The sequence below is a fragment of the Herpailurus yagouaroundi genome, unplaced genomic scaffold (genome assembly GCF_014898765.1).
Source record: "Herpailurus yagouaroundi ecotype Mexico unplaced genomic scaffold, PumYag 139, whole genome shotgun sequence".
NCBI classification, from domain to species: domain Eukaryota; kingdom Metazoa; phylum Chordata; class Mammalia; order Carnivora; family Felidae; genus Herpailurus; species Herpailurus yagouaroundi.
Genome location: NW_024412394.1, coordinates 492,273 through 513,936, shown reverse-complemented (window position 1 = coordinate 513,936; position 21,664 = coordinate 492,273). Strand labels below are relative to the sequence as shown.

General features: G+C 55.2%; 5 protein-coding genes across 11 annotated transcripts in view; 2 read left to right on the top strand and 3 right to left on the bottom strand.

Annotated features, from left to right (window-relative positions):
• The first annotated feature begins 147 nt into the window (after positions 1–147).
• On the top strand, positions 148–7,649 carry RGL2 (ral guanine nucleotide dissociation stimulator like 2). The gene is made up of 18 exons (XM_040473181.1): positions 148–260; positions 472–671; positions 1,965–2,048; positions 2,307–2,485; positions 2,605–2,655; positions 2,744–3,041; positions 3,313–3,564; positions 3,650–3,753; positions 3,851–3,935; positions 4,037–4,105; positions 4,302–4,376; positions 4,965–4,997; positions 5,120–5,241; positions 5,339–5,434; positions 5,533–5,644; positions 5,759–6,049; positions 6,720–6,834; positions 6,964–7,649. The coding sequence occupies exons 2-18, from the start codon at positions 513–515 to the stop codon at positions 7,173–7,175; spliced, it is 2,337 nt and encodes a 778-aa protein (XP_040329115.1). The 5' UTR covers positions 148–260; positions 472–512; the 3' UTR covers positions 7,176–7,649.
• Positions 7,650–8,543: 894 nt separating this feature from the next.
• The window catches only part of PFDN6 (prefoldin subunit 6), a 17,772-nt gene continuing 4,651 nt past the window's right edge, over positions 8,544–21,664 (bottom strand). The window contains exons 2-6 of one of the 4 annotated variants that reach the window (XM_040473196.1): positions 9,741–9,747; positions 9,444–9,522; positions 9,127–9,197; positions 8,909–9,033; positions 8,544–8,703 (exon numbers count right to left, since the gene is read on the bottom strand). In XM_040473196.1, the coding sequence (XP_040329130.1) occupies positions 8,574–8,703; positions 8,909–9,033; positions 9,127–9,197; positions 9,444–9,507 (390 nt within the window). In that variant the 5' untranslated portion in view covers positions 9,508–9,522; positions 9,741–9,747 and the 3' untranslated portion in view covers positions 8,544–8,573. Of the gene's footprint in view, positions 8,704–8,908; positions 9,034–9,126; positions 9,198–9,443; positions 9,593–9,740; positions 9,893–9,956; positions 10,077–21,664 lie in introns of those variants that run through there. The other 3 variants (XM_040473195.1, XM_040473194.1, XM_040473193.1) reach the window with 3 other exon arrangements.
• Positions 10,116–18,290, top strand: WDR46 (WD repeat domain 46). Of its 2 annotated transcripts, XM_040473185.1 has the most exons (15): positions 10,116–10,298; positions 10,404–10,616; positions 10,726–10,806; positions 10,947–11,059; positions 11,179–11,266; positions 11,435–11,496; positions 11,758–11,862; positions 11,951–12,101; positions 12,224–12,359; positions 12,554–12,653; positions 16,597–16,910; positions 17,297–17,391; positions 17,566–17,661; positions 17,810–17,923; positions 18,018–18,290. In XM_040473185.1, exons 1-15 carry the CDS (start codon positions 10,233–10,235, stop codon positions 18,117–18,119), a joined length of 1,836 nt encoding a protein of 611 aa, XP_040329119.1. In that variant the 5' UTR covers positions 10,116–10,232; the 3' UTR covers positions 18,120–18,290. The 2 variants fall into 2 exon arrangements, 1 of the variants encoding a protein (XP_040329119.1); XR_005789657.1 differs by lacking the exons at positions 17,810–17,923; positions 18,018–18,290 and having other exon boundaries at positions 16,597–17,040; positions 17,279–17,391; positions 17,566–17,594.
• On the bottom strand, positions 13,189–20,497 carry B3GALT4 (beta-1,3-galactosyltransferase 4). 2 transcript variants are annotated; one of them, XM_040473189.1, is made up of 4 exons: positions 20,374–20,497; positions 17,537–20,006; positions 16,434–16,480; positions 13,189–14,573 (listed from the first exon to the last, which is right to left on the bottom strand). In XM_040473189.1, the coding sequence occupies exon 2, from the start codon at positions 19,981–19,983 to the stop codon at positions 18,832–18,834; it is 1,152 nt and encodes a 383-aa protein (XP_040329123.1). In that variant the 5' UTR covers positions 19,984–20,006; positions 20,374–20,497; the 3' UTR covers positions 13,189–14,573; positions 16,434–16,480; positions 17,537–18,831. The 2 variants fall into 2 exon arrangements, with proteins under 2 accessions (XP_040329123.1, XP_040329122.1); XM_040473188.1 differs by having other exon boundaries at positions 20,202–20,480.
• Positions 20,946–21,664, bottom strand: part of RPS18 (ribosomal protein S18) — a 5,744-nt gene continuing 5,025 nt past the window's right edge. For both annotated transcript variants that reach the window (XM_040473192.1, XM_040473191.1), the window contains exons 3-6: positions 21,562–21,648; positions 21,376–21,477; positions 21,186–21,277; positions 20,946–21,063 (exon numbers count right to left, since the gene is read on the bottom strand). In XM_040473192.1, the coding sequence (XP_040329126.1) occupies positions 20,988–21,063; positions 21,186–21,277; positions 21,376–21,477; positions 21,562–21,648 (357 nt within the window). In that variant the 3' untranslated portion in view covers positions 20,946–20,987. The remainder of the gene's footprint in view (positions 21,064–21,185; positions 21,278–21,375; positions 21,478–21,561; positions 21,649–21,664) is intronic.

Here is a 21,664-nt window from a genome sequence, read left to right as displayed (position 1 = left end):
TGGCCGCTGGGCATCCAGGGCTCCCCTAGTCCGCAACCCTGGCTCCTGTCCTCACTTCCTTCCCTTTTTGGCTCCTGCTGTCGGAGCGGGCGGACGTGGGGGGGAGCGGAAAGGGCGGGAGGGCCCGGGAGCCTGGCGGGGGGGTAACGGGGGTGCGGAAAAGCCGAGGAGGGGACTCGGTCCAGGGACTCGTTTGGGGACTGGAGACCGACGGGAACAGCGGCCCGGGACCCGCGCTGCTCCCACCATTCCCTGAGCAGGTCAGAGCCAGAACACCCTGTGACCCTGCCCGTTCTCGTACTCGTGACCCCCTCATCCCCCAAATGCACCAGGGCCCCCCATATTCCACTCCTATGTTGCCCCCCCCAGGACCTCCATACGGTTACCTAGGCACCCACCCGCATCCCTCTCCTCCCCGATCCCCCGCGCCAACCTGACTCTCCACCTGCCCCCCCCTCCGTTTCTCCCCAGGCGCCCCCATGGCCCGACCCCGCTGATTCCTTCACTCGGCCATGCTCCCGCGGCCCCTGCGGCTGCTTTGGGACACGAGCCCCCCCGGGGGAGTCGTGCTGAGCAGCTTCCGGAGCCGAGACCCCGAAGAGGGTGGGGGCCCAAGTGGCCAGGGCGTGGGCGGGGGGCAGGAGGAAGAGGAGGAGGAGGAAGAAGACGAGGTGAGACGCGGGTGGTGGGAAGTCGGGGAGGTATAAATTTCGGAGACTCTCCACCTTTCTCTGGTGTCTGTGTGTCCCTTCATCTCTTTCCCTCAGCCTCCGTAATTTCCGCGCCTCTTGCTGGGTGGCTGCCTGTCTCCCCGCTGCGGGGAGTCCCGGAATTTCTGTGGTTCTCTGTGGCAGTGTGACTCAGGACCTGCCCGCAGGAACCTTCCCTGTTACTGCCAGAGCGTCTGGCTCTCTGTCCTGCGGGTCTCAGGCTCTACCTGCTTATGCCAGAGTGTGCCTGCCTCTTTGGGCATTGTGTCTTGGTCCCTGTCTCCCTCCTTGTTTTTGTTTGGCGGGGAGGGGTTTGTTTCCACAGTAACCGACTCCTCTGACTCTGGGATTGGGAGGGAACCCTTCGATTTTGTGACCCCTCCCCCTCTCCTGCTGGGCAATGAGTGGAGGCGGGAAGCCCAGGTTCTCCGACTTTGGAGGAAAGATCCCAGATTGAGTGTGTGTGTGGGGGGGTAACCAGCTTTCCTCCGGGACTAATGGTGGTGGCCGGAAGCAGGATTCGGGGCCTCAGGAGGGGCCAGAAATTGGATTCGGGGCCCCAAGGCCCTGGACTCCTGGGTCCAGAGACTGGGTGAGGGCAGGGTGACTGGCAGGGCTGGTTTTTCGGGATCGGTTGGGGGAGGGGCTGGGGCCACGTGACTCTGAGTCTGCGCCCCCCCTCCCCCCCCAATCATCCCAACTTCCCCTTCTCCTTCCTGTACTGGGATTTGAGCCGCCACCTCGAGGGGGTCTCCAGCATTGAGGGACCAGGGGGAAGGGGGCTAAGGGGAAGGACTATCTCTTAGGGCTCGGTCAGTTCCTGCGGGGGAGGGGGGGAGGGCGGAGCTTGCGGCTGTGCCTGTGACTGAGGTTCCAGCTTCTCAAGGTCTCTGCCTCTGGCTTTCTGCCTCTCTCGCTTCCCCTTGCACCTTGCTTCTGTGCTGTGTTGGGGTTCAGCTCTGGGGGGAAAGGGCCACAGCGGTCTCCAGGCCCAGGGTTCGTGCATCCCACCCACCTCCCCACTGCCACCCCCTCGACTCCACCGGGCCCTGAGGCGGCTTGGGGGGGGCTGTCTGGGCCCCAGTGGGGGAGACCTGGGGTCACCAGCCCCCCCCCACCCCTCGCACTCGCTGGTACTGTCCCCCGCCACCACAGGTGAGGGGTACAGAGGGAGGAGTAGGGCCTGGGGGTGAGGGCTGGGGCCTGTGGGGGGTGGTGTCGGATTGTCTGACTTCCCCTTCCTTGCTCCTCCAGGCCCCTGTGTCTGTCTGGGATGAGGAGGAGGATGGTGCCATCTTTACTGTCACAAGCCGCCAGTATCGGCCTCTTGATCCCCTGGTGAGATCCTGACTTTGGCTTCTCACCTCTGACCCATCATCACCACCCAGCCCCCTTTCCTCTGGCCAACTTTTTGGCCAGAGTGCTGAGTTGGAGGTCTAGAGACCTGGACTCTGCCATGTGACTTAGATCAAGTCTTTTGCCCTCTCTGAATCTCCTATGACGAGCCTGGACCATCTCCTAGGTCTGGGATTTTCCCCAGAGATCTAGGGGCAAAGGTGAAAAAAGGGTCAGTAATTGTCCTTCTGTCTCCAACAGGCCCCAACGCCTCCCCCGCGTTCCTCTCGAAGGCTCCGAGCTGGCACTCTGGAGGCCCTGGTCAGACACTTGCTGGATGCTCGGACATCAGGGGCTGACGTGACCTTCACATCAGCTTTCCTGGCCACCCACCGGGCCTTCACCTCCACGCCTGCCCTGCTAGGGCTTGTGGCTGACAGGTCAGGGTCATAAGGGACCAAGATGGTATCTGGCTTTCTAAAGCCAGAAAATCCCACCAAAGTAGTCAAAGCCACTGGGGGTTGGGAAAAAAATGGGCAGATAGAATCTCTTCTTCCAGGCTGGAAGCTCTTGAATCTCATCCTACTGATGAACTAGAGAGGACAATAGGGTGAGTGACCCCGACTGTTAACCTCACAGTTCCCTCTGGCTGAGCTGCAGCTTGATACCTGACCCCTGGCTGCTTCCCCTTCTCCCAGGGTAGCCATCTCTGTACTGTCAACCTGGCTGGCCTCTCACCCTGAGGATTTTGGCTCTGAGGTCAAGGGTCAGCTTGACCGGCTTGAGAGCTTCTTGCTTCGGACAGGGTATGCAGCAGGGGAGGGTGTTGGGGGGGGCAGCGCTGACCTCATCCGCAACCTCCGGTCCCGGGTGGACCCCCAGGCCCCAGACCTTCCTAAGTCCCTGGCCCTCCCCGGCGACCCCCCTGCTGACCCCACGGATGTCCTGGTGTTCCTCGCTGACCACTTGGCCGAACAGCTGACCCTGCTAGATGCGGTGAGACCCTGACCTCTGACCCCATCCCCCCCCGCCCCCTTACTAACCTCTCCCTCACTCCAGATCCTTTCCTTGCTTCCAACCCTTCCTGATCCAGCTCCCAGCTTCCTCTGTCCACTCAGTTTTGACCTTTCTCCCTTTCCCCTTGATTGTTACCCTTCACACCCTGTGCCCCTTTGGTTCCTTGGCCACCTGAGATCCTCACACCTTTGATATTGGAAGGCTGACCTCGCTTGACTATGAGCCTTAACCTCTGACCTCTGCCCTGCAGGAGCTGTTTCTCAATCTGGTCCCCTCTCAGTGCCTGGGGAGCCTGTGGGGTCATAGAGACCGGCCAGGACATTCCCACCTCTGCCCATCCGTCAGAGCTACTGTCACACAGTTCAACAAGGTGGCAGGGGCTGTGGTCAGCTCTGTCCTGGGGGCTACCTCAACTGGAGAGGGGCCTGGAGAGGTGACCATTCGGCCACTCCGTCCTCCCCAGAGGGCTCGGCTCCTGGAGAAGTGGATCCGTGTGGCAGAGGTAAGAGAGAGGCTTGGCCTCGTTGGGGACCCTGGTGTTGAGAGAGAGGTCCCAAAGCTCTGGCCTGCCTCTGTGACCCCCACAGGAGTGTCGTCTGCTCCGAAACTTCTCTTCGGTTTATGCTGTTGTGTCGGCCCTGCAGTCCAGCCCCATCCACAGGCTTCGAGCAGCCTGGGGAGAAGCAGCCAGGTGGGGAGGATGGGGCACCGGCCTGGAGCTGAGGGCTGGGAAGAGGCGTGGGGGTGAGCCTGGCCCATCCTCAAGGTTGCTGCCTTCCACCCCTCAGGGACAGCCTCAGAGTCTTCTCCAGCCTCTGCCAGATTTTCTCCGAGGAGGATAATTATTCCCAGAGCCGGGAGCTCCTCCTGCAGGTGAGGCCCTATTCCCTGGTGTTCCCAGCCACCCCTGCTCCCCGTGCTGCACGTGCCACACCTATATCTCCTTGTTCTGTCCCCTCCCTCCCCCCGCCCAGGAGGCGAAGCTGCAGCCCTCTCTGGAGCCAAATTCCAAGAAGGCCCCGAGGTCTGGCTCCCGGGGTGGGGTGAGTGACCAGTTGGGGGGTGGTTGTGAAGGAGTAAGGAGTGTGTGGGGGGCAGCAGACTGAGGGATGTAGAGGGGAGGCATAGCGGGGTGGGGGAATTAAATTTGTCCTTCAAGACAATGGGATAGGAAAGTGCAGAGCAATGGAGAGCTCTCAGATCCGGGGCGGGGGGTCTAATCCTGACCTCTGACCTCAGGGTGTGGTCCCATATCTTGGCACCTTCTTGAAGGACCTGGTGATGCTGGATGCAGCCTCCAAGGATGAGCTGGAGGTCGGTGGTGTGTGTGTTAATGTGTGCATTGTGATGAGGGAACAAATGGGCCTCAGGGCCAGACAGACCTTCCAGAAAGGTGCCGTGGGGTGTTAGCGCTTGAACTCCAGGGCTCGAGCCAGATTGCCAGAATTCTGGTTCTGTTACTTGGGCAAGTTGCTTGACTTCTTTGTGCCTAGTGATCTGTAAACAGGAAACCAGTGACAGTGTCTATGTCAGTCTGTTATTATGAGGATTAAGTGAATTAATGTTTGGCAAGTGCTTAGAACGTGCCCTAAATGTAAGCATATGTAGCATTTGTTAAATAAACAAACATTGAGATCTTGGGCAAGTTCCTCATTCTCTCTGAGCCCTGATTTTCTCATCTATGAAATGGACACCCTTTCTACCTGTGACCATTCAATTTCAAGGGTAAAGTAGGGGGCTTAGGGCATGACGGGAGTGAGGGGGAGCCAGGGAAAGGACGGAGGAGTCAGAGGCCTAGCGAATGAAGTGTGTGTGAGTTGAATGTGGATGTGTGTGTGCTTGGAAAGGGGTAGTCTCTCTGTGGCAGGGTTGGGCTTCACCCCATCCCCATTATTTTTGCAGAACGGATACATCAATTTTGACAAGCGGAGGAAGGTGAGGGGAGTGCATGGGCCGGATGCTAGACATCTCTAGTCATGTCCCAGGAAGGGGAGGGAGATGGGGAAAGTCGGGGGTCCCTGAGTTTTGGCTCCTGCAGACTGTCGGCTCCTTCCTAGGAGTTTGCTGTCCTTTCGGAACTGCGGCGGCTCCAGAACGAATGTCGTGGCTATGACCTCCGACCTGACCCTGATATTCAGCGGTGGCTACAGGGGCTCCGGCCACTGACAGAGGCCCAGAGGTGACTGGCTGGGCAAGGTTGGGACTCCAGGGCTGGGGTTGAGTGTGGGGATCGGTGTGTCACGTCCTGACTTCTGCCCATTTCCCCCCCTTCACAGCCATCGAGTATCCTGTGAGGTGGAGCCACCTGGTACCAGTGACCCTCCTGCCCCACGGGTGCTTCGGCCAACGCTGGTCATCTCACAGTGGACAGAGTGAGGGAGTCCGCGGGAAGGGGGGGTAGCATCTTGGGGAAGCTACTTGGGAGAAGAGCCCTTCTTCTTCTGACCCTCCCTGTCTCTTGCCACTCCAGGGTTCTGGGCTCTGTTGGAGGTCCCACCCCTCTTGTCTCCTGGGACCGGCCCAGTGTCGGGGGAGGTGACGTACCTGGAGCCCCTGCCCCTCTGCTGACGCGGCTGGCCCAGGTGAGCCCTGTTCCTGATCTCTGACCTCTGACTCAACACTGAACCTGCCCTTGTGAATGTTTCTTGCTTGACTTCTCTGCCTTCATGCCAGTCCCTCATGTTGTTTGTCCCCAGCACATGAAGTGGCCATCTGTCTCATCTCTGGACTCTGCCCTGGAAAGCACTCCATCTTTGCACAGTCCGGCTGACCCCAGCCACCTCTCTCCCCCAGCGTCCTCTCCCAGGCCTTCTCGAGGTCACCGCCGCTCCGCCTCCTGTGGCTCCCCACTCAGTGGGGGTGCAGAGGGGGCCTCCAGGGGGACTGGATGTGGGGGAGGGGGGCCTGGGCCAGGGGCCTCTGATTGCCGAATCATCCGAGTCCAGATGGAGCTGGGGGAAGATGGTAGCGTCTACAAGAGCATCTTGGTGAGGAAGCTGTGGACTGGGGGTAGGGGTGAAGGATGATGCCTTGTGGGGCTACAGGTGTTGTCTTAGGTTTGAATAGCCAAGAAGAGGATGATTCTAGTTTTAATTCTGACCTTTGGTTATGGCAGCTGTTTTCTTATTTTTTTATTTATTTACCTTGAGAGGGACAGAGAGAGTGTGCGCACATAAGTGGGGAAGGGACAGAGGGAGGGAGGGAGAGAGAGGGAGAGAGAGAGGGCATCCCGAGCAGGCTCCATGCTGTCAGTGCGGAGCCCAGCTCGGGGCTTGATCTCAAGAGCCGTGAGATCATGACCTGAGCTGAAACCAGGAGTCGGATGCTTAACTGACTGAGTCACCCAGGCTCCCCAAGGTTATGGCAGCTGTTTTATTTTAAAGGCTACTTTGCATTAGCTGCTGCACCTTGAATTTTGGTGGCCATATTAGATTTATAGAACCAACAGTTTTGTCATAGGGAAGCAGCCCTATTTCACTGGACACCATGGAGTATAGGCTTGTGCGGTACAGGGAACCACCGTATAGGGTTTCCCTGTTCATTCTAAAGTGTTTGACACCGGTAACCATTTTTGGTTGGGATCAGTGGTTAGAACTGAAGGGCTAGAAAGCAGAGGTGATGGCCAATTTATTGTCCTTTTGGTCTCTGTCCTACCAGGTGACAAGCCAGGACAAGGCTCCGAGTGTCATTAGTCGTGTCCTTAAAAAAAACAATCGTGATTCTGCAGTGGCTTCGGAGTATGAGCTAGTGCAGCTGCTACCGGGGGAGCGAGGTGAGAGGCCATGAAGGAAGTCAGATTTGGGCGGAGAGGGATGCCCAGCAGTGGGAAGGCGTCCACAACCAGGTGGTTGTGGGGGGAATGACCATGTTTGTTCTCGACACTCCCTCTCTGAACACACAGAGCTGACCATCCCACCCTCGGCTAACGTCTTCTACGCTATGGATGGAGCTTCGCACGATTTCCTTCTACGGCAGCGGCGAAGGCCCTCTCTTGCTACACTGGGTCTCACCAGCAGCCCCTCTGCCTCAGGAACTCCCCCAAGTGAGGGAGGAGGGGGTTCCTTTCCCAGGATCAAGGCCACAGGGAGGAAGATTGCCCGGGCACTGTTCTGAGGAGGAAGCCCTGCCGGCACAACAGAACTCATGGTGGCCATAGCAGATGTGGGTAGCCATCCTGAATGGTGGCAGTCATGTTGCACTGGGAAGAAACCCAGAAAGGTGGCCAACCACCCTGGGGCAGTGAAGTGCCACTGGTTTACCAGACGGCTGAGGGATTCAGCTTTGGGGGAACTGGTAATCTTGGTAACCAAGTTGGATACCTGTGTGTAGCTCCCTACTTTCCATGAATGCGGCACACAGCTAGTGGTAGAAAATGGAATCGGTTTCTGATTCCTGGCCACATCCTAGCATACCAAGGGCCAAGGAAAGGCCTGCAAGGAGGGAGAGAAGAAAAGCCTAGAGGCTCTGAGCCCTGGGGAGAGGGGATGGCAAGAAGTAGGTTCTAGTAGGAGTTCTTTTTCCTACTGTGGGGTTTCCTGTCACTGTGACAACACTAAGATAATAAACCAAAACACTACGTAAATTCTACTCCCTTGTCGTTGCAGTGTGTATGGTCTAGCTGCTGGGAGTGGGGGTAGAGAGTTGGCTGAAGGTAGACGCCAAGTAACAAGAGGGAGGCCAGTGTTTTCTCCCCATTTCTATCCCATTGCTGAAAGTGAGGTGTTGGTGAAAACAGTTTCCTCACAAGTTTTTGTGAGGAAATTGCTCCCCAGCAACCCCTCCACCCCAGTCCTTTTATTTGCTCTTAAGTTTTTCTCTGCAGTTGTCACAGACCCATGTCAAGTACCACCCACCCAATTAAACTGATCCATATGAAGGACAACCCCCGGTTGAAAATTTGTAAGAAACAATTTTAGGACAAAGAAAAGGAAGAACAACTCTGTGGATACTGTCTAAACTTGGTGCATCCCATGTTGGGATTTCAAATCCGTCTAAGCTACATTCAAACACATTCCAGAAAGAGACTGACGAGAGATGCCAGGGCTATTTGGAAGATGGCAAGAAATCATAGCAAGGAGGGTCACCACATTTCACCCTGCAGTCTGTTTAGATTACTGTTGAGTCCGGCAATTGAACTGACATTCCCGACAACTGTTGTGATGCAAATGCCCTTCCCGTGTTTCTTAAAGGGGTTTGCCACCCAAGATAAGGGAGAATTCAGCGTTGCACATATAGGCAAGAAGTAGGTTTGAGACATTTCAGATTTTACTCTCAAGAAAGAAAAAAGGATTACTCTGCCACAGAGAGATTCCAGTTATAAGAATTTGGGACCTGAGGGAGTAATATAGGTGGTGTATATATAAAGTGAAAGGGGCTCCGGGGACAGATGGGAGACAATTATGACAGAAGTGGCTGGTCAGAAAACAGCCAGGTGTTTTCACATTTTATTAGCTACAGTATAGACCCTAGAGCTGCCTCATTCCCTCCCCTCCCCTTCCCCCCACCACGGGGTCAGGCCTTCCCAGAAGCCCCTGCCTTGGCTGCCTGGGCCCGCTGGAACTCCTGCTGCAGCTGAGCCAGGGTCTCCCTCTGTTGCTCTGACTGCCGTTCGAGGTCGCGGAGCTGCGATTCATATCGCTTACTGAAGAGAGGCAAGAGAGACAAGCAAATAAGGAGAAATTAATGGGACTTACTAAGGAAGGTGATGAAAGCAAGGAAGAGATTGATGGGGAGGAACTGGACAACCGGGGGGAGGGGGGTACTCTGGAGCTACACTATAATGGTTTTGGAACACCTCTCCCCCAGCCCTGTCGGGTGCATTGCAGGCTGGTGGAAGAAAGACTCACATTTCAGCTGTGATATAGTCCAGCCTCTTCCCCACTGTGGCGCGAGCCTCTCCCAGCTCCTGTTTGACCAGCACAGGACCCAGAAGTTTAAAGACCACGTTGGACCCATCTAGCAGGGCCAGTTCCTGGTGGAGGGATGGGGCATAAATGATCAATCACTGCCAGTATAGGTCCCTCCTCGCCCCCCCCCCACCCCGCCCCGCAAATCCCTCTCTCACCTCCTTCACAATATTATTTTCTGTTAGTTGCGCCTCAAGCTTCTGCCGCCCTGACATGGATTTACTCAAGTCTGGGGGTTGGGGGGGAAAGGTTTGATTAGCAACATCAAATGTGCCGCCTGACCCCAATGCTGGAGAGAACAAAATGGAGCTGAGGAAGTAGGCAAGGACGAGGCGGCTGGTCAGTGGATGGGGAAGAGCATTGAGATGGGGGAAGGAGCTGCCCGCGGGGACTCGGGCAGAAACATTATCTTGGTTTGGCTCTGGACTGTGAGTGAAGGGATTGTGGCGAGGCCACACCGACCCTGCTCCCTTACCCTTCTGTAGCTGCTGATATTTCTCCACTTCTCCCTGTAGCTTCTTCTGGATTAGCTCAGCCATGGCGGGGACGAAGGCCTGCGGGGAGCGGGAGAGGGGCGCAGGGTCTCACTCTGGGAGGTACTCAAGCTCCCCTTTCTGGCCTGGCCTGCGGAAATGACAGCACTGTTGAGAGACACCCTCCCGGGGCACCGCAGCCTCTCCCCGTCCCGCAGAGCCACTCTATCCCGGTCCCAGGGGGAGGCGGCTGAGGCTAAGACCCCCAAACCCCTCAACCGTAACCCAGCCCTACTCACGTTCTCCCTTCACTATTACTAAACCTGGAAGTAAACAAAGGATGCTGGGAAAAGAGGGTGCCGGAAGTTGTCCTCCTACGCATGTCGGGAACTGTAGTTTGGGCAGGTTTAATGAATGGTGTTCCGCCAAAAAAGACTGGACTCGGGAAGGTTTAGGCAAGATGGGGAAACGAAGCCGGAAAGAGTATTGTTTCTTGGGCCCCAGCCTCAGACTACTTTTCATTCATTACTCGGGCATAAGCTGCTGCTCCAGATGGCGGGGCCAACGCCAGCCCCGCCCCTCGAGAGAGAGAGAGAGAGAGAGAGAGAGAGAGAGAGAGAGAGAGAGGAGAGAGAGAGAGCGAGAGCCCTCATTTAAGATGGCGCTTAGAAGGCTTCAGATCTGGTACGGCGCTGATTGGATGAGGGCCGGCCGACTTCCGGGAGTTTCCAAGCCGACTGTGGGACAGCTGAGAGGAGTTTTGCACGTGGATCGTCGTTCGGGTGGGCTAGATGGAGACAGTCCCCAAACCGAGCAGAGATGTCCCGCCCAAGAACAGACTTCAGGCCAAGAAGAAGGTAGAGACCTCCCTTGGGTGGAAGAGAAGTTTTTAGCTGTGGGGTCGCGGGGGGCGGGACGCGGCGCGGGCTGCTGAGTGTTAAGAGCTCCTGCTCTGCCCGTAGAAACCCCGGAGGTACTGGGAGGAAGAAACCAGTCTGACCGCTGCCGGAGCTTCTCCGGGGCCCCCTGGTAACAAGAAAAGGAATCGTGAGCTCCGCCACCAGAGGCCAAAGAACACTAACATCCCAAAAAAGTCTCGGTTCTCCAGAAAGCCTCAGCTTCCGAAGAAACCCCGAGAGCTGAGGAATCCGGAGCCTCAGCGGAGTTTGTCCGGGGTGAGCCTGGGACCTGATAAGGTGGTGGGGCAAGTCGCCTTGTACTTTACGCGTGCGAGGGTTGGGGGTCAGCCGTAGCCTGTCTTCTAATTATTACCTCCTTCCGCAGGCCCAGGATCCATTTCCAGGCCCTGCCCCCATCCCTGTGGAGGTGGCTCAGAAGTTCTGTCGCATTGACAAATCCAAAAAGGTGAGGACCAGCCAGAGAGTGGGGAAGGGTTGCAGCCCGAGAGTATATGAGTGGGGATGGAGAGGGGCTGTGTGGCTCTCGCGGAATCCTACATAATGTCTAGTTCTTCTCTCAACTCTCCACCACCAACGATATTATAGCTGCCGCATTCGAAATCCAAAACCCGAAGCCGACTTGAAGTGGCTGAAGCTGAGGAACAGGAAATAAGCATTAAAGCTGCTCGCTCTGAGCTGCTTCTGACTGAGGAACCCGGGTAAGTGGACTCTCGTGTGGGCCTCCCCAGGCCCTGCTTTATGGGGCTGTCCCTTATCATTTTCACGCTGGTACACCCACTTCATATTAGGAAGTTTTACTGCTAATACTCACTCCTAGGTTTCTGGAAGGGGAGGATGGGGAGGACACGGCAAAGATACGCCAGGTGGACATTGTGGAGGCTGTGGATATTGCAAGTGCAGCCAAGGTGAGTCTGAGATTGGAAAAGGGGCTACTGGCTACATTGGTGGTGCAGAGCAAGACGGAAGTGGGGACTACAAGAGGGAATTATTGAAAGAAGCCAATTATTTCTTGACTTTCTCTCTCTCTCTCTCTCCCCCCCCCCCCTTTTTTTTAATGATATTCCCTTTCCTAGCACTTTGATTTGAACTTGCGGCAGTTTGGACCCTACAGACTGAATTACTCCCGAACTGGAAGGTAAGGCTGGATGTCAGTGACTCTTGAACTAGGATATGGTTGCATCTCCTTAAACACTTCAGCCATGTTCACCTCAGCCAGGCCAGTGTATGTTTAGGCCGATGATGGGGGGAGGGGGGGGTCCTGTGATTTGCTTGCATGTGAGGTTGAGCATGTAAAAATGTCTCATTAGAGAGGAGGGGCTGGTGTGGGGCAGACCTCAGATGGTCTGAGTCACGGTGCTTCCCTGCACTGACACTGCCTGTTCCCCACCTCTAACAGACACCTGGCTTTTGGAGGGCGCCGGGGTCATGTGGCCACCCTTGACTGGGTAACAAAGAGGCTCATGTGCGAGATCAACGTCATGGAGGCAGTGCGGGACATCCGGTCAGTGGGGGGGCGAGGCATCCCATTCTCGATTGAATGACGGTCCCTTGACCCCTGTCCCACTGAACCACTCTTGCCTTCCTCCCAGGTTTCTGCATTCAGAGGCATTGTTTGCTGTCGCTCAGAATCGTTGGCTTCACATCTATGACAACCAGGGCATCGAGCTCCACTGTATCCGCCGCTGTGACCGTGTCACGCGGCTTGAGTTCCTGCCTTTTCACTTCCTTCTGGCCACGGCCGTGAGTGGCAATGGAACACGGGGACTGGGCGGCAGCCCTTGAGAAGACTGCTTCTTCTCTGAGATCCCACTAGAAGGACAGAGGGCAATCAGGACTCATTCTGATCTCTCTCTTTCTCTCAGTCAGAGACAGGGTTTCTGACCTACCTGGATGTGTCAGTGGGAAAGATCGTGGCAGCTCTGAATGCTCGGGCTGGACGGCTGGATGTCATGACTAAGAACCCTTACAATGCTGTTATCCATCTCGGACACAGCAACGGTTGGTCTCTAGCTGAGCTTTGACTCTTTGATCATCCTGACCTGCTTTGCTTCTATATTTGCACTTTGCACAGCCCCTTTAGATAGCCCCTGTTCCTCTCTCTTGATACCTGTTGGCCTTGAGACCCCATCTTTCCCAGGTATAATCCCCTTAGCGCCTGTTGATAACTTCAGCTCCTCTTCTCTCACATCTAGGAACTGTGTCCTTATGGAGTCCAGCCATGAAGGAGCCACTGGCAAAGATTCTCTGTCATCGTGGAGGGGTCCGGGCTGTGGCAGTAGATTCTACAGGCACGTAAGTCACTTGTTTGGTCATGAGGTGCTGGGGAGGTCGCCGCTGGATAGAAGAGTATAGAAAGCAGTATGCCTTTAGGAGCATAGACTTGCAGTCAAGCTGCCCAGATTTAAATCCTGGTGTTAGCCACTGACGGGCCACGTAAGCATGGGCACACTCCATAACCTCTGTGTGCCACACACTCTTTCATCACCCCAAGAGTGGGGATGAGTATCTAGCTCAAGCGGCAGGAAGCTTTTTCTGTGTAGAGCCAAATAGAAAGACTTTAGGTTTTGCTAGCCGAGAGGGAAATTCGAGCATGTTATGTAGGTACTTAAGAGAAAACAAAGCGTCACAAATTTTTAGGCAATAAAACTTAGAATATAATAATTGAATATAGCATTTTTGTAATACAGGTCTGATGGGAAGAACTGGATTCCTCTTTTTGAGGATAACATTTTGCTCAGTTAAGGTTAAAAGTTACAGTATTCTAAATCATCAAACTCATTTGCAAATGCTTGTTAGCATTGATCTGAGAAGAGATTTTACCTATTTGTCTTTGAAAACCTCTTTCACACAGATCGTGAGATAGGTGGCGCTTGAAATGTTGTCCAGTTATAATGGTGTCCTTGTGAGTTGTGGTGTGCCCACAGTGGTGCAGAGATGAGATGCCATATGTGGTGTTGGTGTTGACCTCTCTCCTGTGCTCTTGTGGTGCAGAAGCAGCCCCAGAAGAAGCCAATGAAAGCATGTGGTTGTGCTCCAGTAAAACTTACTTTGCAGACACTGAAATTTGAATCTCCTGTACCTGTTTCAAAAGATTTTTTATTTTTTCCTACTACTTAAAAATGTAAAAACCATTTGGAGCTCCAGGGCTGTACAGAAGCAGGTGGTGGGCTGGATTTGTTTGGTGCATGGGCTGTAGTTTGCCAAGCCCTGGGCTTAGTTCATAGGCTGTCACAGGCGGCCCGTGTCAACACGAGTTAAAGCCTGTAGGGTTTAGCGTGGTGCCCAGGGAGTACGGAGCACTGGCTTTCACCACTGGCATCCTTGAAGATGATCGTTCTCTTGAGTTCTGGCTGGTGATGTGAGGGGTAGGAGTAGGGGGCCTGCTTCAAATTGCTGCCTCTCCTGAGAGTTTGCAGCTGCCCAGCTGTGCTGTCTGATGCGTACATATGTGCGGACCTGGTGTACTGTTTTCTGCATGAGTTCCCTCTAATGGGATCAGTGGATGTTCCTCTTAATTCCTTTCATTGTCAGGCACTCACTGGGCACCTGCTGTGGACTAGGCTCTGTGCTGAGGTTCTGGGGGTACAAGGGTGAATGGGCTGTTGAGCCTGTCATGGGGCAGTATTCTACTTTATGTTCAGAAACGGGACTGTGGTTGACGGAAACGATTAGCCAGGAGACACGCTTAGTTCCTACTAAGTTGTCTTCTGTTGCCCCAGATTTAATGTGTCCATCGCGGGATAGGTCACCCCACTCCCCAGAGTTCCTCCAGGCTTGCTCCTTTTCTGCCACACTTTCCAGTCACCCAGAATTTGACTGGACACCTCCAGCTAGCTCCATTGCCATGTGATCTTCAGCCATCAGTAAGGGCAGGAACCAAATTGCTGTTGACTGGGTGCTTTCTGGGTGCCCAGGCTCTACCGCCTGTTTTGGTGGCATCCTTTCGTTACTGCCCATGCTCCCCTGTGAGGTCCTGGCTGCTTTCCCCTCAAGGGCCTCTCTGAGGTCCATTTCTGTCCATTCTTGCTGCCTCCTATTGAACACATGTGATATTCACAGACACTTTCCAGCCTCTGATTGTTCCTCCTGCTGGCAAGTCCTGGGTGCTGCTGGCAGACTAATCTGCTTTCCTTCTTTTACACTGCTGCTCAGGAATCTCGTACATGAAATGTGAACTCCATCACTTTATTTTCAAATGGTTTCAAAGAAAGCCTGTAAAAAAAAGGGGGGGGGGGTGCCGCCTAGGTGGTTCAGTCACTAAGCGTCTGACCCTAGCTCAGGTCATGATCTCACAATTTGCAAGTTCGAGCCCCGCATCAGGGTCTGTGCTGACAGCTCAGATCCTGGAGCCTGCTTTGGATTCTGTGTCTCTCTCTTTCTCTCTCTGCCCCTCCAGTTGCATGCTTGCATGCTCTCTCAAAAATAAATGTTAAAAAAAATTTTTTTTTTTTTTAAAGTCTGGAAAAGGAATAGCCCAGTAGTCCCCAACTTACAAAAATTTTCCAGATGCTCAGACCCCCTTGCCCTCCCGTAGTTGTACCTTAGGGGCCGAGAGATATGCTTCAACCATTTTTACTCTGTATTTGTGCTAGTTTGGCTTTAGGAGAATGCTTTCTGTGGGCCATTGAACCTATGTTGTTGTTTGCCTTCCCTAGACTGCTTTGGTCAGCTGCTGCTGTGCCCGAGGCCTAATCACGTAGTTTCCTGAGATTTGGTCAATACCTTGAGTACAGCTCTGGTCCTTGATCTTGGCCCAACTCTGCTTATCTCTGGTTCTTCTCAAGAGCACCTCAGATAAGCCACAGGGGCTCAAGATGAGGCTTACTGGCTTCCTCGAGGCATTCTGGAAGCTGGCATTAGGACTGGATGGGATTCTTAGAACTAGACTCTCTTCTGCAGGGTTAGTAGCATGGTAGTGTAGCCTGGATGCCCTCTGGTCAGTGGGCTGGTATTTGTGCAGGGGATCCCAAAGGCAGGTATGTGTGGGGAGAGAAACCAGTATGTTCCCTTGAATTGTGGGTTGACTGAAGGGTGTGACCTGTGTCCCAGGAGCCCTCCGTAATTCCTGGTTTGCATTGATGGTCTTTCCATCTGATGCAGCTGGGGCCCTGATTGTCTTGTGAGGAGAAGTGTCCACCTGGGCCTCTATTCAGCCCCATCACTAGGCTAGTCCCTTTCATAGGAGTCCTTTGGTACCCTCTTCTTTGGCTCACAGCCAAGGCTAAAAAGAGAGTCTGTGGCCCCTTAGCAAACTTACATACCCTGGCCTGGCTGGTCGCCCTTTAGCCTCCCTCTCTGAGGAACATCATGAACATAGAAACTCCAACCTTGGAAAACAAACTACAGTGCACGATTCCTTGAGAGGATTGCCCTCCCTTTTTCCAGGGAAAGGGGGGGTGGGGCAGGGCCTCCTAGCTTATTACTTCATTACTTCCTAAGGTTTTCTCAGGTCCTCACAATCTTCCAGTTGTGGTCTGTCATTGCTGGAGAGCAGTGCTGGGGACTCTGTGTCCTCAGTCTGAGTTTAAAGAGCCCCTGCTGTTTGTCCCCTTGTGATCCTCCTGACATTTCCCACTGATCCCCAAAACAGACCTCTGCTTCCATTTCATCATCTCCACACTCTGATATTAATTCATTTGTACTTGCTATGTTTCTTGAGAATGACCTAGAACAGCGCCTAGAGGTCCTCCCTGATCACTGCTGTTGATCCTTCTCTTTGCTGAGCCACTGTACTCCCTGTGGGTACAGTGGAACATCTCATTTAGGTACAGATGGGTGTGTGCACTGTCCCTTTGATTAAGACAGCAGACACTATTGGGGCGCTTGGGTGGCTCAGTTAAGTGTCTGACTTTAGCTCAGGTCATGATGGTCTGTGAGGTTGAGCCCTGCATTGGGCTCTGTGCTGACAGCTCAGAACTTGGAGCCTGCTTAGGATTCTGTGTCTCCCTCTCTCTGCCCCTCCCCCGTCACATTCTGTCTCTCAAAAATGAATAAACGTTAAAATATTAAAAGAAAAAAAAAGAGGGAGAAGAGACACTAAAGAGACAGGCTGGACTTGAATTCTAGCTCTACCATTCACTCTTACTTGATTATCTTCCTCTGAGCTTCAGTTTCCTCATCTGTAAAAGGGAAATAAAAATTGTTTCTCCCCACCGAGACTTTATGCTTGCACTTGGCTATAGACCTGCACAGTAAGCCCACACTGCAGATTAATTGACCTCCCCATCTCTACCAGGTACATGGCCACCTCTGGCCTGGACCACCAGCTGAAGATCTTTGATTTACGAGGGACGTTCCAGCCTCTGAGTGCTCGGACCCTGCCCCAGGGAGCAGGGCACCTGGTCTTTTCCCAGCGGGGACTGCTGGCTGCAGGCATGGGTGACGTGGTCAACATATGGGCGGGGCAGGGCAAGGCCAGCCTGCCCTCCCTGGAGCAGCCTTACCTCACCCACCGGCTCTCAGGCCACGTGCATGGCCTTCACTTCTGCCCCTTTGAAGATGTGCTGGGGGTGGGGCACACTGGGGGCATCACCAGCATGCTGGTACCTGGTGAGTGGGCCAGAGGATGGGGTCCAGTGAATGAACTCTGGATGGAAGTGTGGGTTGGCTTGTGATAGCCAGGAGCAAAAGGGCTTGGTTGGGCTGGAGCGGCTGGACTTGGTTCTGTTTATAGCTCCATGCTTCTCCCTCTTTTTTTTTTTTTTTTTAATTTTTTTTTAATGTTTATTTTTGAGACAGAGAGAGACAGAGCATGAATGGGGGAGGGGCAGAGAGAGAGGGAGACACAGAATCGGAAGCAGGCTCCAGGCTCTGAGCCATCAGCCCAGAGCCTGACGCGGGGCTCGAACTCACGAACCGCGAGATTGCGACCTGAGCTGAAGTCGGACACTCAACCGACTGAGCCACCCAGGCGCCCCGCTTCTCCCTCTTTCTAGGGGCTGCTGAGCCCAACTTTGACGGCCTGGAGAGTAATCCTTACAGGAGCCAAAAGCAGCGCCAGGAGTGGGAGGTGAAGGCCCTGCTGGAGAAGGTGAGCATGTACCTGCATGTGGTTTGGGCTGGGGGTAGGAAAAGCTCCCCATGGCCCCGGGAGTCTTGGGAAGAGTGGGATTCAGCAGCCCCCTGGCTTCTGTCCCTCTTTGGATCATCCTCCTGTGGCTCCTATGGTTCCTTACCCATTCCTGTCCCTCCGTGACACCTCCAGGTACCTGCAGAGCTCATTTGTCTGGACCCACGAGCCCTGGCAGAGGTTGATGTCATCTCTTTGGAGCAAGAAAAGAAGGAGCGGATAGAGAGGCTGGTATGAATCAGGCCCAAGTGCCCAGGCCCTTCCCCCCTTCACAGCCTCTCCTGTGCCATGTCCCCAGAAGTACGACACAGCACATGGTACTGCCACGGTTCCTAGTCTCTGAGGCTCTTATGGATTTTACCCTTGTCTCCTCTCTTAGGGCTATGACCCCGAGGCCAAGGCTCCTTTCCAGCCAAAGCCAAAGCAGAAGGGCCGCAGTTCTACAGCAAGCCTGGTGAAGAGGAAGAGGAAGGTCATGGATGAGGAGCACCGGGTAAATGATCACTGGGGGGGTGGACCAGGCGTCCCGTGGGCCTCTGCCCTTGCCAGCCTGCCACTTCTCACCTTGCCGCCCTCTCACCACCCAGGATAAAGTCCGACAGAGCCTTGAGCAGCAGCCGCAGAAGCAAGAGAAGAAGGCCAAGCCCACGAGGGCCCGACCATCTGCCCTGGACAGATTTCTGCGCTGAGCCGTGCCCAAGGATGGCCTGAGAGCAACACTTTCCCCCACGACTGCCCGTGGGGAAATGACCCTATTCCTTAGAATAAGGAGGGGGCAGTATGCCCCTTCCCCAGCTGGGTAGGGACAGCTGGCTCCTGGGCTGGGTTGGGATTAAAGAAGAAGGTGGGGTTTTTTTGGATAATGTGTCTAGATCATTCTCAGGACCTGTTCCCCTCCCTTTGCCCAGCATGGGACTACTCTAGGATCTGAGGGGTCACGGTGTCCTGCTTCTACCCCCACCTCATATCTCGTCACTATAGCCTTAGCCTTGTTCTTTAGGGCCCTTCCTCCTCTCTTTCCCATGTCCCTGGAGAGGTCCTTCCCATCCAGCATGGTCTGGCAGTCTCCAGGCTCCCCGGGTATGTGTTCTTGGACTCCTGGTGACGACCACGCTGTACTCGAAGAGGTAGAGAGACAAGTTTATTGAGGAGCTTGTGCCCCTCTCCTATGGCTGGAGAGAACAACCCCAGCATTGTTTTGCTCTTCCTGGTGACCATCTTTGGGGCTGGCAGGCCAGGCCCCTCGATTTCTCTATCTTCAGTGATAGACTGAGCATCTGATAGCAGAAAGTGGCCATCTGTAGCCAGCTAGGGCCCCTGCCGTGGGCCTGGGCGAGAGACGGCTGTAAGGGGTGCTGGCTAGACCCTGAGCTCCTCACTCTGCTGTGGCCCCAGACACTGTCAGCTGTGAAGCCAGGCTATTACCCGACACCGCAGGATGCCCAAGACTCCCTGGAGCCAGGAGCAGAAGGGTGCAGTCTTTTCTCCCTCAGAGCCTCCCACTAGCTTCCAGGCCTCCTGCATCTTCCAGGGGTCCAACCTGTGGGATGTCAGCAGGAATTTCCCATAGCAGCACCGGTCCAGGGGGTAGTGGGTGGCCCCAGCCAGCTTGACACAATGGGTTGGGGTGAGGCCTCCTCGTCGGGCACTTACCCCCACAAAGACATCTTCCAGTGGTAGAGGGGGTGCCCGGCTGGCCACTTTCAGGATGAGCTGCACGGCAGAAGCTGACAGCACATACCCTGTGCCAGAGGCATAGGGTGGAAAGGGGCCCCAGGTGGGAGGCCACTGCTCCTCTGATACCTGGTGTTTGCTCCCTGGTGTCCGAGAGGGGTGCACCCGCCAGTGCACACGGCCCAGGTACAAAAGAGGCATTGGCTGGCCCCTGAAGATGGACCTTTCTTCCCACTCTTCATCTTCAAACGTATTCTCTTTTGGAGGCTCCATGCTTTTCTCCCATTGTTCCCAACGGCCCCCTCGGCGAACCAGCTCCGATACCAGTTCAGGGACGTTGACAAACACGTCATCATCCGTCTTGAGGATGTAGCGGGCCATGGAACAATGTTTGTATGCCCAACTCAGCCCGATGAGAGTCTTGAGAGTAAGGTTCCGGTAAGAGTCCCGGAAAGCCGCCTGCAAGATGTCTCCCCGAGTCGCTGCCTCTCGTGCCAGGTCGATCTCGTGGGATTCCCTGGTGGGATGCCGCAAACTTGGCTCTCCCAGCAGAAAGAGTGTCTGCACCCTGAGCCCTCGGGCTTCGCGCAGCCCGCCCCACGAAGCCCGAATGGCGTCTCTTTGGTTCAGGTTCTCTGGGGCCGTGCACACCAGTATGAGCAGGAAGGGTGGGGCGCCGGGACCCCCACATGCCTCCTCATTGGGGATCACGAGGCGGGGCAGGGCCAGGGGCGGCCCTGGGGACGCCGGCGCCGGGAGCAGGGAGGCCAGTGAGAGGCTCAGTAGCTCCTCCCCGATGCCTGAGGGCCCGAAAAGGGTCCAAATAATCACCAGCATCAAGGCAGCAAGGAGAAGGCGCCGGAAGAGGCTGAGGGGCATGGTGTGGCGTAATCAGAAGGGACCTAGAGGGAAAGATGGGGGCGGTTAGAGTGCGGAAGCCCCAGATCTCCGTGATCTGGGTCCGTAACCGGCCACGCCTGGGATGGAGCGCGCGGCCAGTACCGGCGCCGGGAACGGGGTGGGGGCGCCTAAGCCCAGGAGGCGGCGCGGCCGCGGGGGGGCGTGGGGTAGCACAGCCGGAGCTGCGGGGAGGTTACCTTGTCGCCGGGGCCCCGCCATCCCAAAGCTCGGCTCCATGGCGGGGTTTCGCCACAGCGCCAGTCGCCCCTCCTCCACCCGCGGTGGCGGCTGGGTCCCGCCCTCCTCCCTCGGAGAGTGTAGTGGCGCGTGCACACCGCCTTCCCGGAAGCGTAGAGGCAAGCGAAATACCGGTGGCGGGGCTTCTGTGCGACCGCGAATGGGATTCGGATCAGTGTGCCTCGTACGCAGAGGCGGGCGCGGGGCAGCCTACCAGCCGCGGCCTCCCTCCCCAAGTACGCAAGCGCCCCCTCGCTCTGCTGCGGAGCCCAGTTCTTCCGGGTCAGCGATTTATAGGGTTGCCTCGGTAGGGGAAGCTCACAACTCTCCGGGTCTCCGCGGGCCACTTCTTTTTTTCCTTAAGAAACCGAGGTTTGGTCAAGACCTGTGGTACTCTCACTTGCCACACCGCCCCACGCGCTAACCCGAGAGCCTTGGTTGTCTGGAAATTGGCTTAGGCTCCCCCTCCTAGGCCGAGTGTTTTCTCTACCTCACACCTTAGAGGGTGGGAACCAAAGAGGGTGCGCCACTTCAGGTAGGACGGGGAGTAGCAACGCCATTGCTTTACCCTAGACCCAGGGCACCTGGTTTGGGTAGCTGAGTGAGGCCATCAACTGAGAGGAGAAACACCCAAAGGGCCCACTGTGGTAGCTTTCCGGATCAGTGTCCCCAGAATAAAGGAGAGAACTACATACAAAGAAGACTTAGGTGTATAAACCATTTATTAACAGACAAGGCCTACAGATTTATTTCTTCTTGGACACACCCACGGTGCGGCCCCTGCGGCCTGTGGTCTTGGTGTGCTGGCCTCGGACACGAAGTCTGCAGGTGAGAAGAGAGAAAGGTCACAGGTCACACACAACATAAAGGAAACACTTGGGGGGCATGAGAAACCTCTGGGAGTCTAGGGGCAGGCAGGGAGAGGAGACTCCCACCCCACTCACCCCCAGAAGTGGCGCAGCCCTCTGTGGGCCCGAATCTTCTTCAGTCGTTCCAGGTCTTCACGGAGTTTGTTATCCAGACCATTGGCCAGGACCTGGATTTGGAAGAGCAACGTTTTACCCACTGACCTCCTAGGACTAATTCTAATGGGACACCCTGCCTTTCTCTAATCTCTCCCATTTCAATACACACCTGGCTGTATTTTCCATCCTTCACATCCTTTTGTCTGTTCAAAAACCAGTCTGGGATCTTATACTGGCGTGGATTCTGCATAATGGTGATCACACGTTCTACCTGTCAAGCAGGACAAAGGTCAGATACAGATGGCCTCCCTTCCAAGGCAGGCCCAGCCCACAGCACCCCCTTCCTTGTCCTCACCTCATCCTCAGTGAGCTCTCCTGCCCTCTTGGTGAGATCGATGTCTGCTTTCCTCAACACCACATGAGCATATCTTCGCCCTACACCCTGAGGAGAGGTTTTG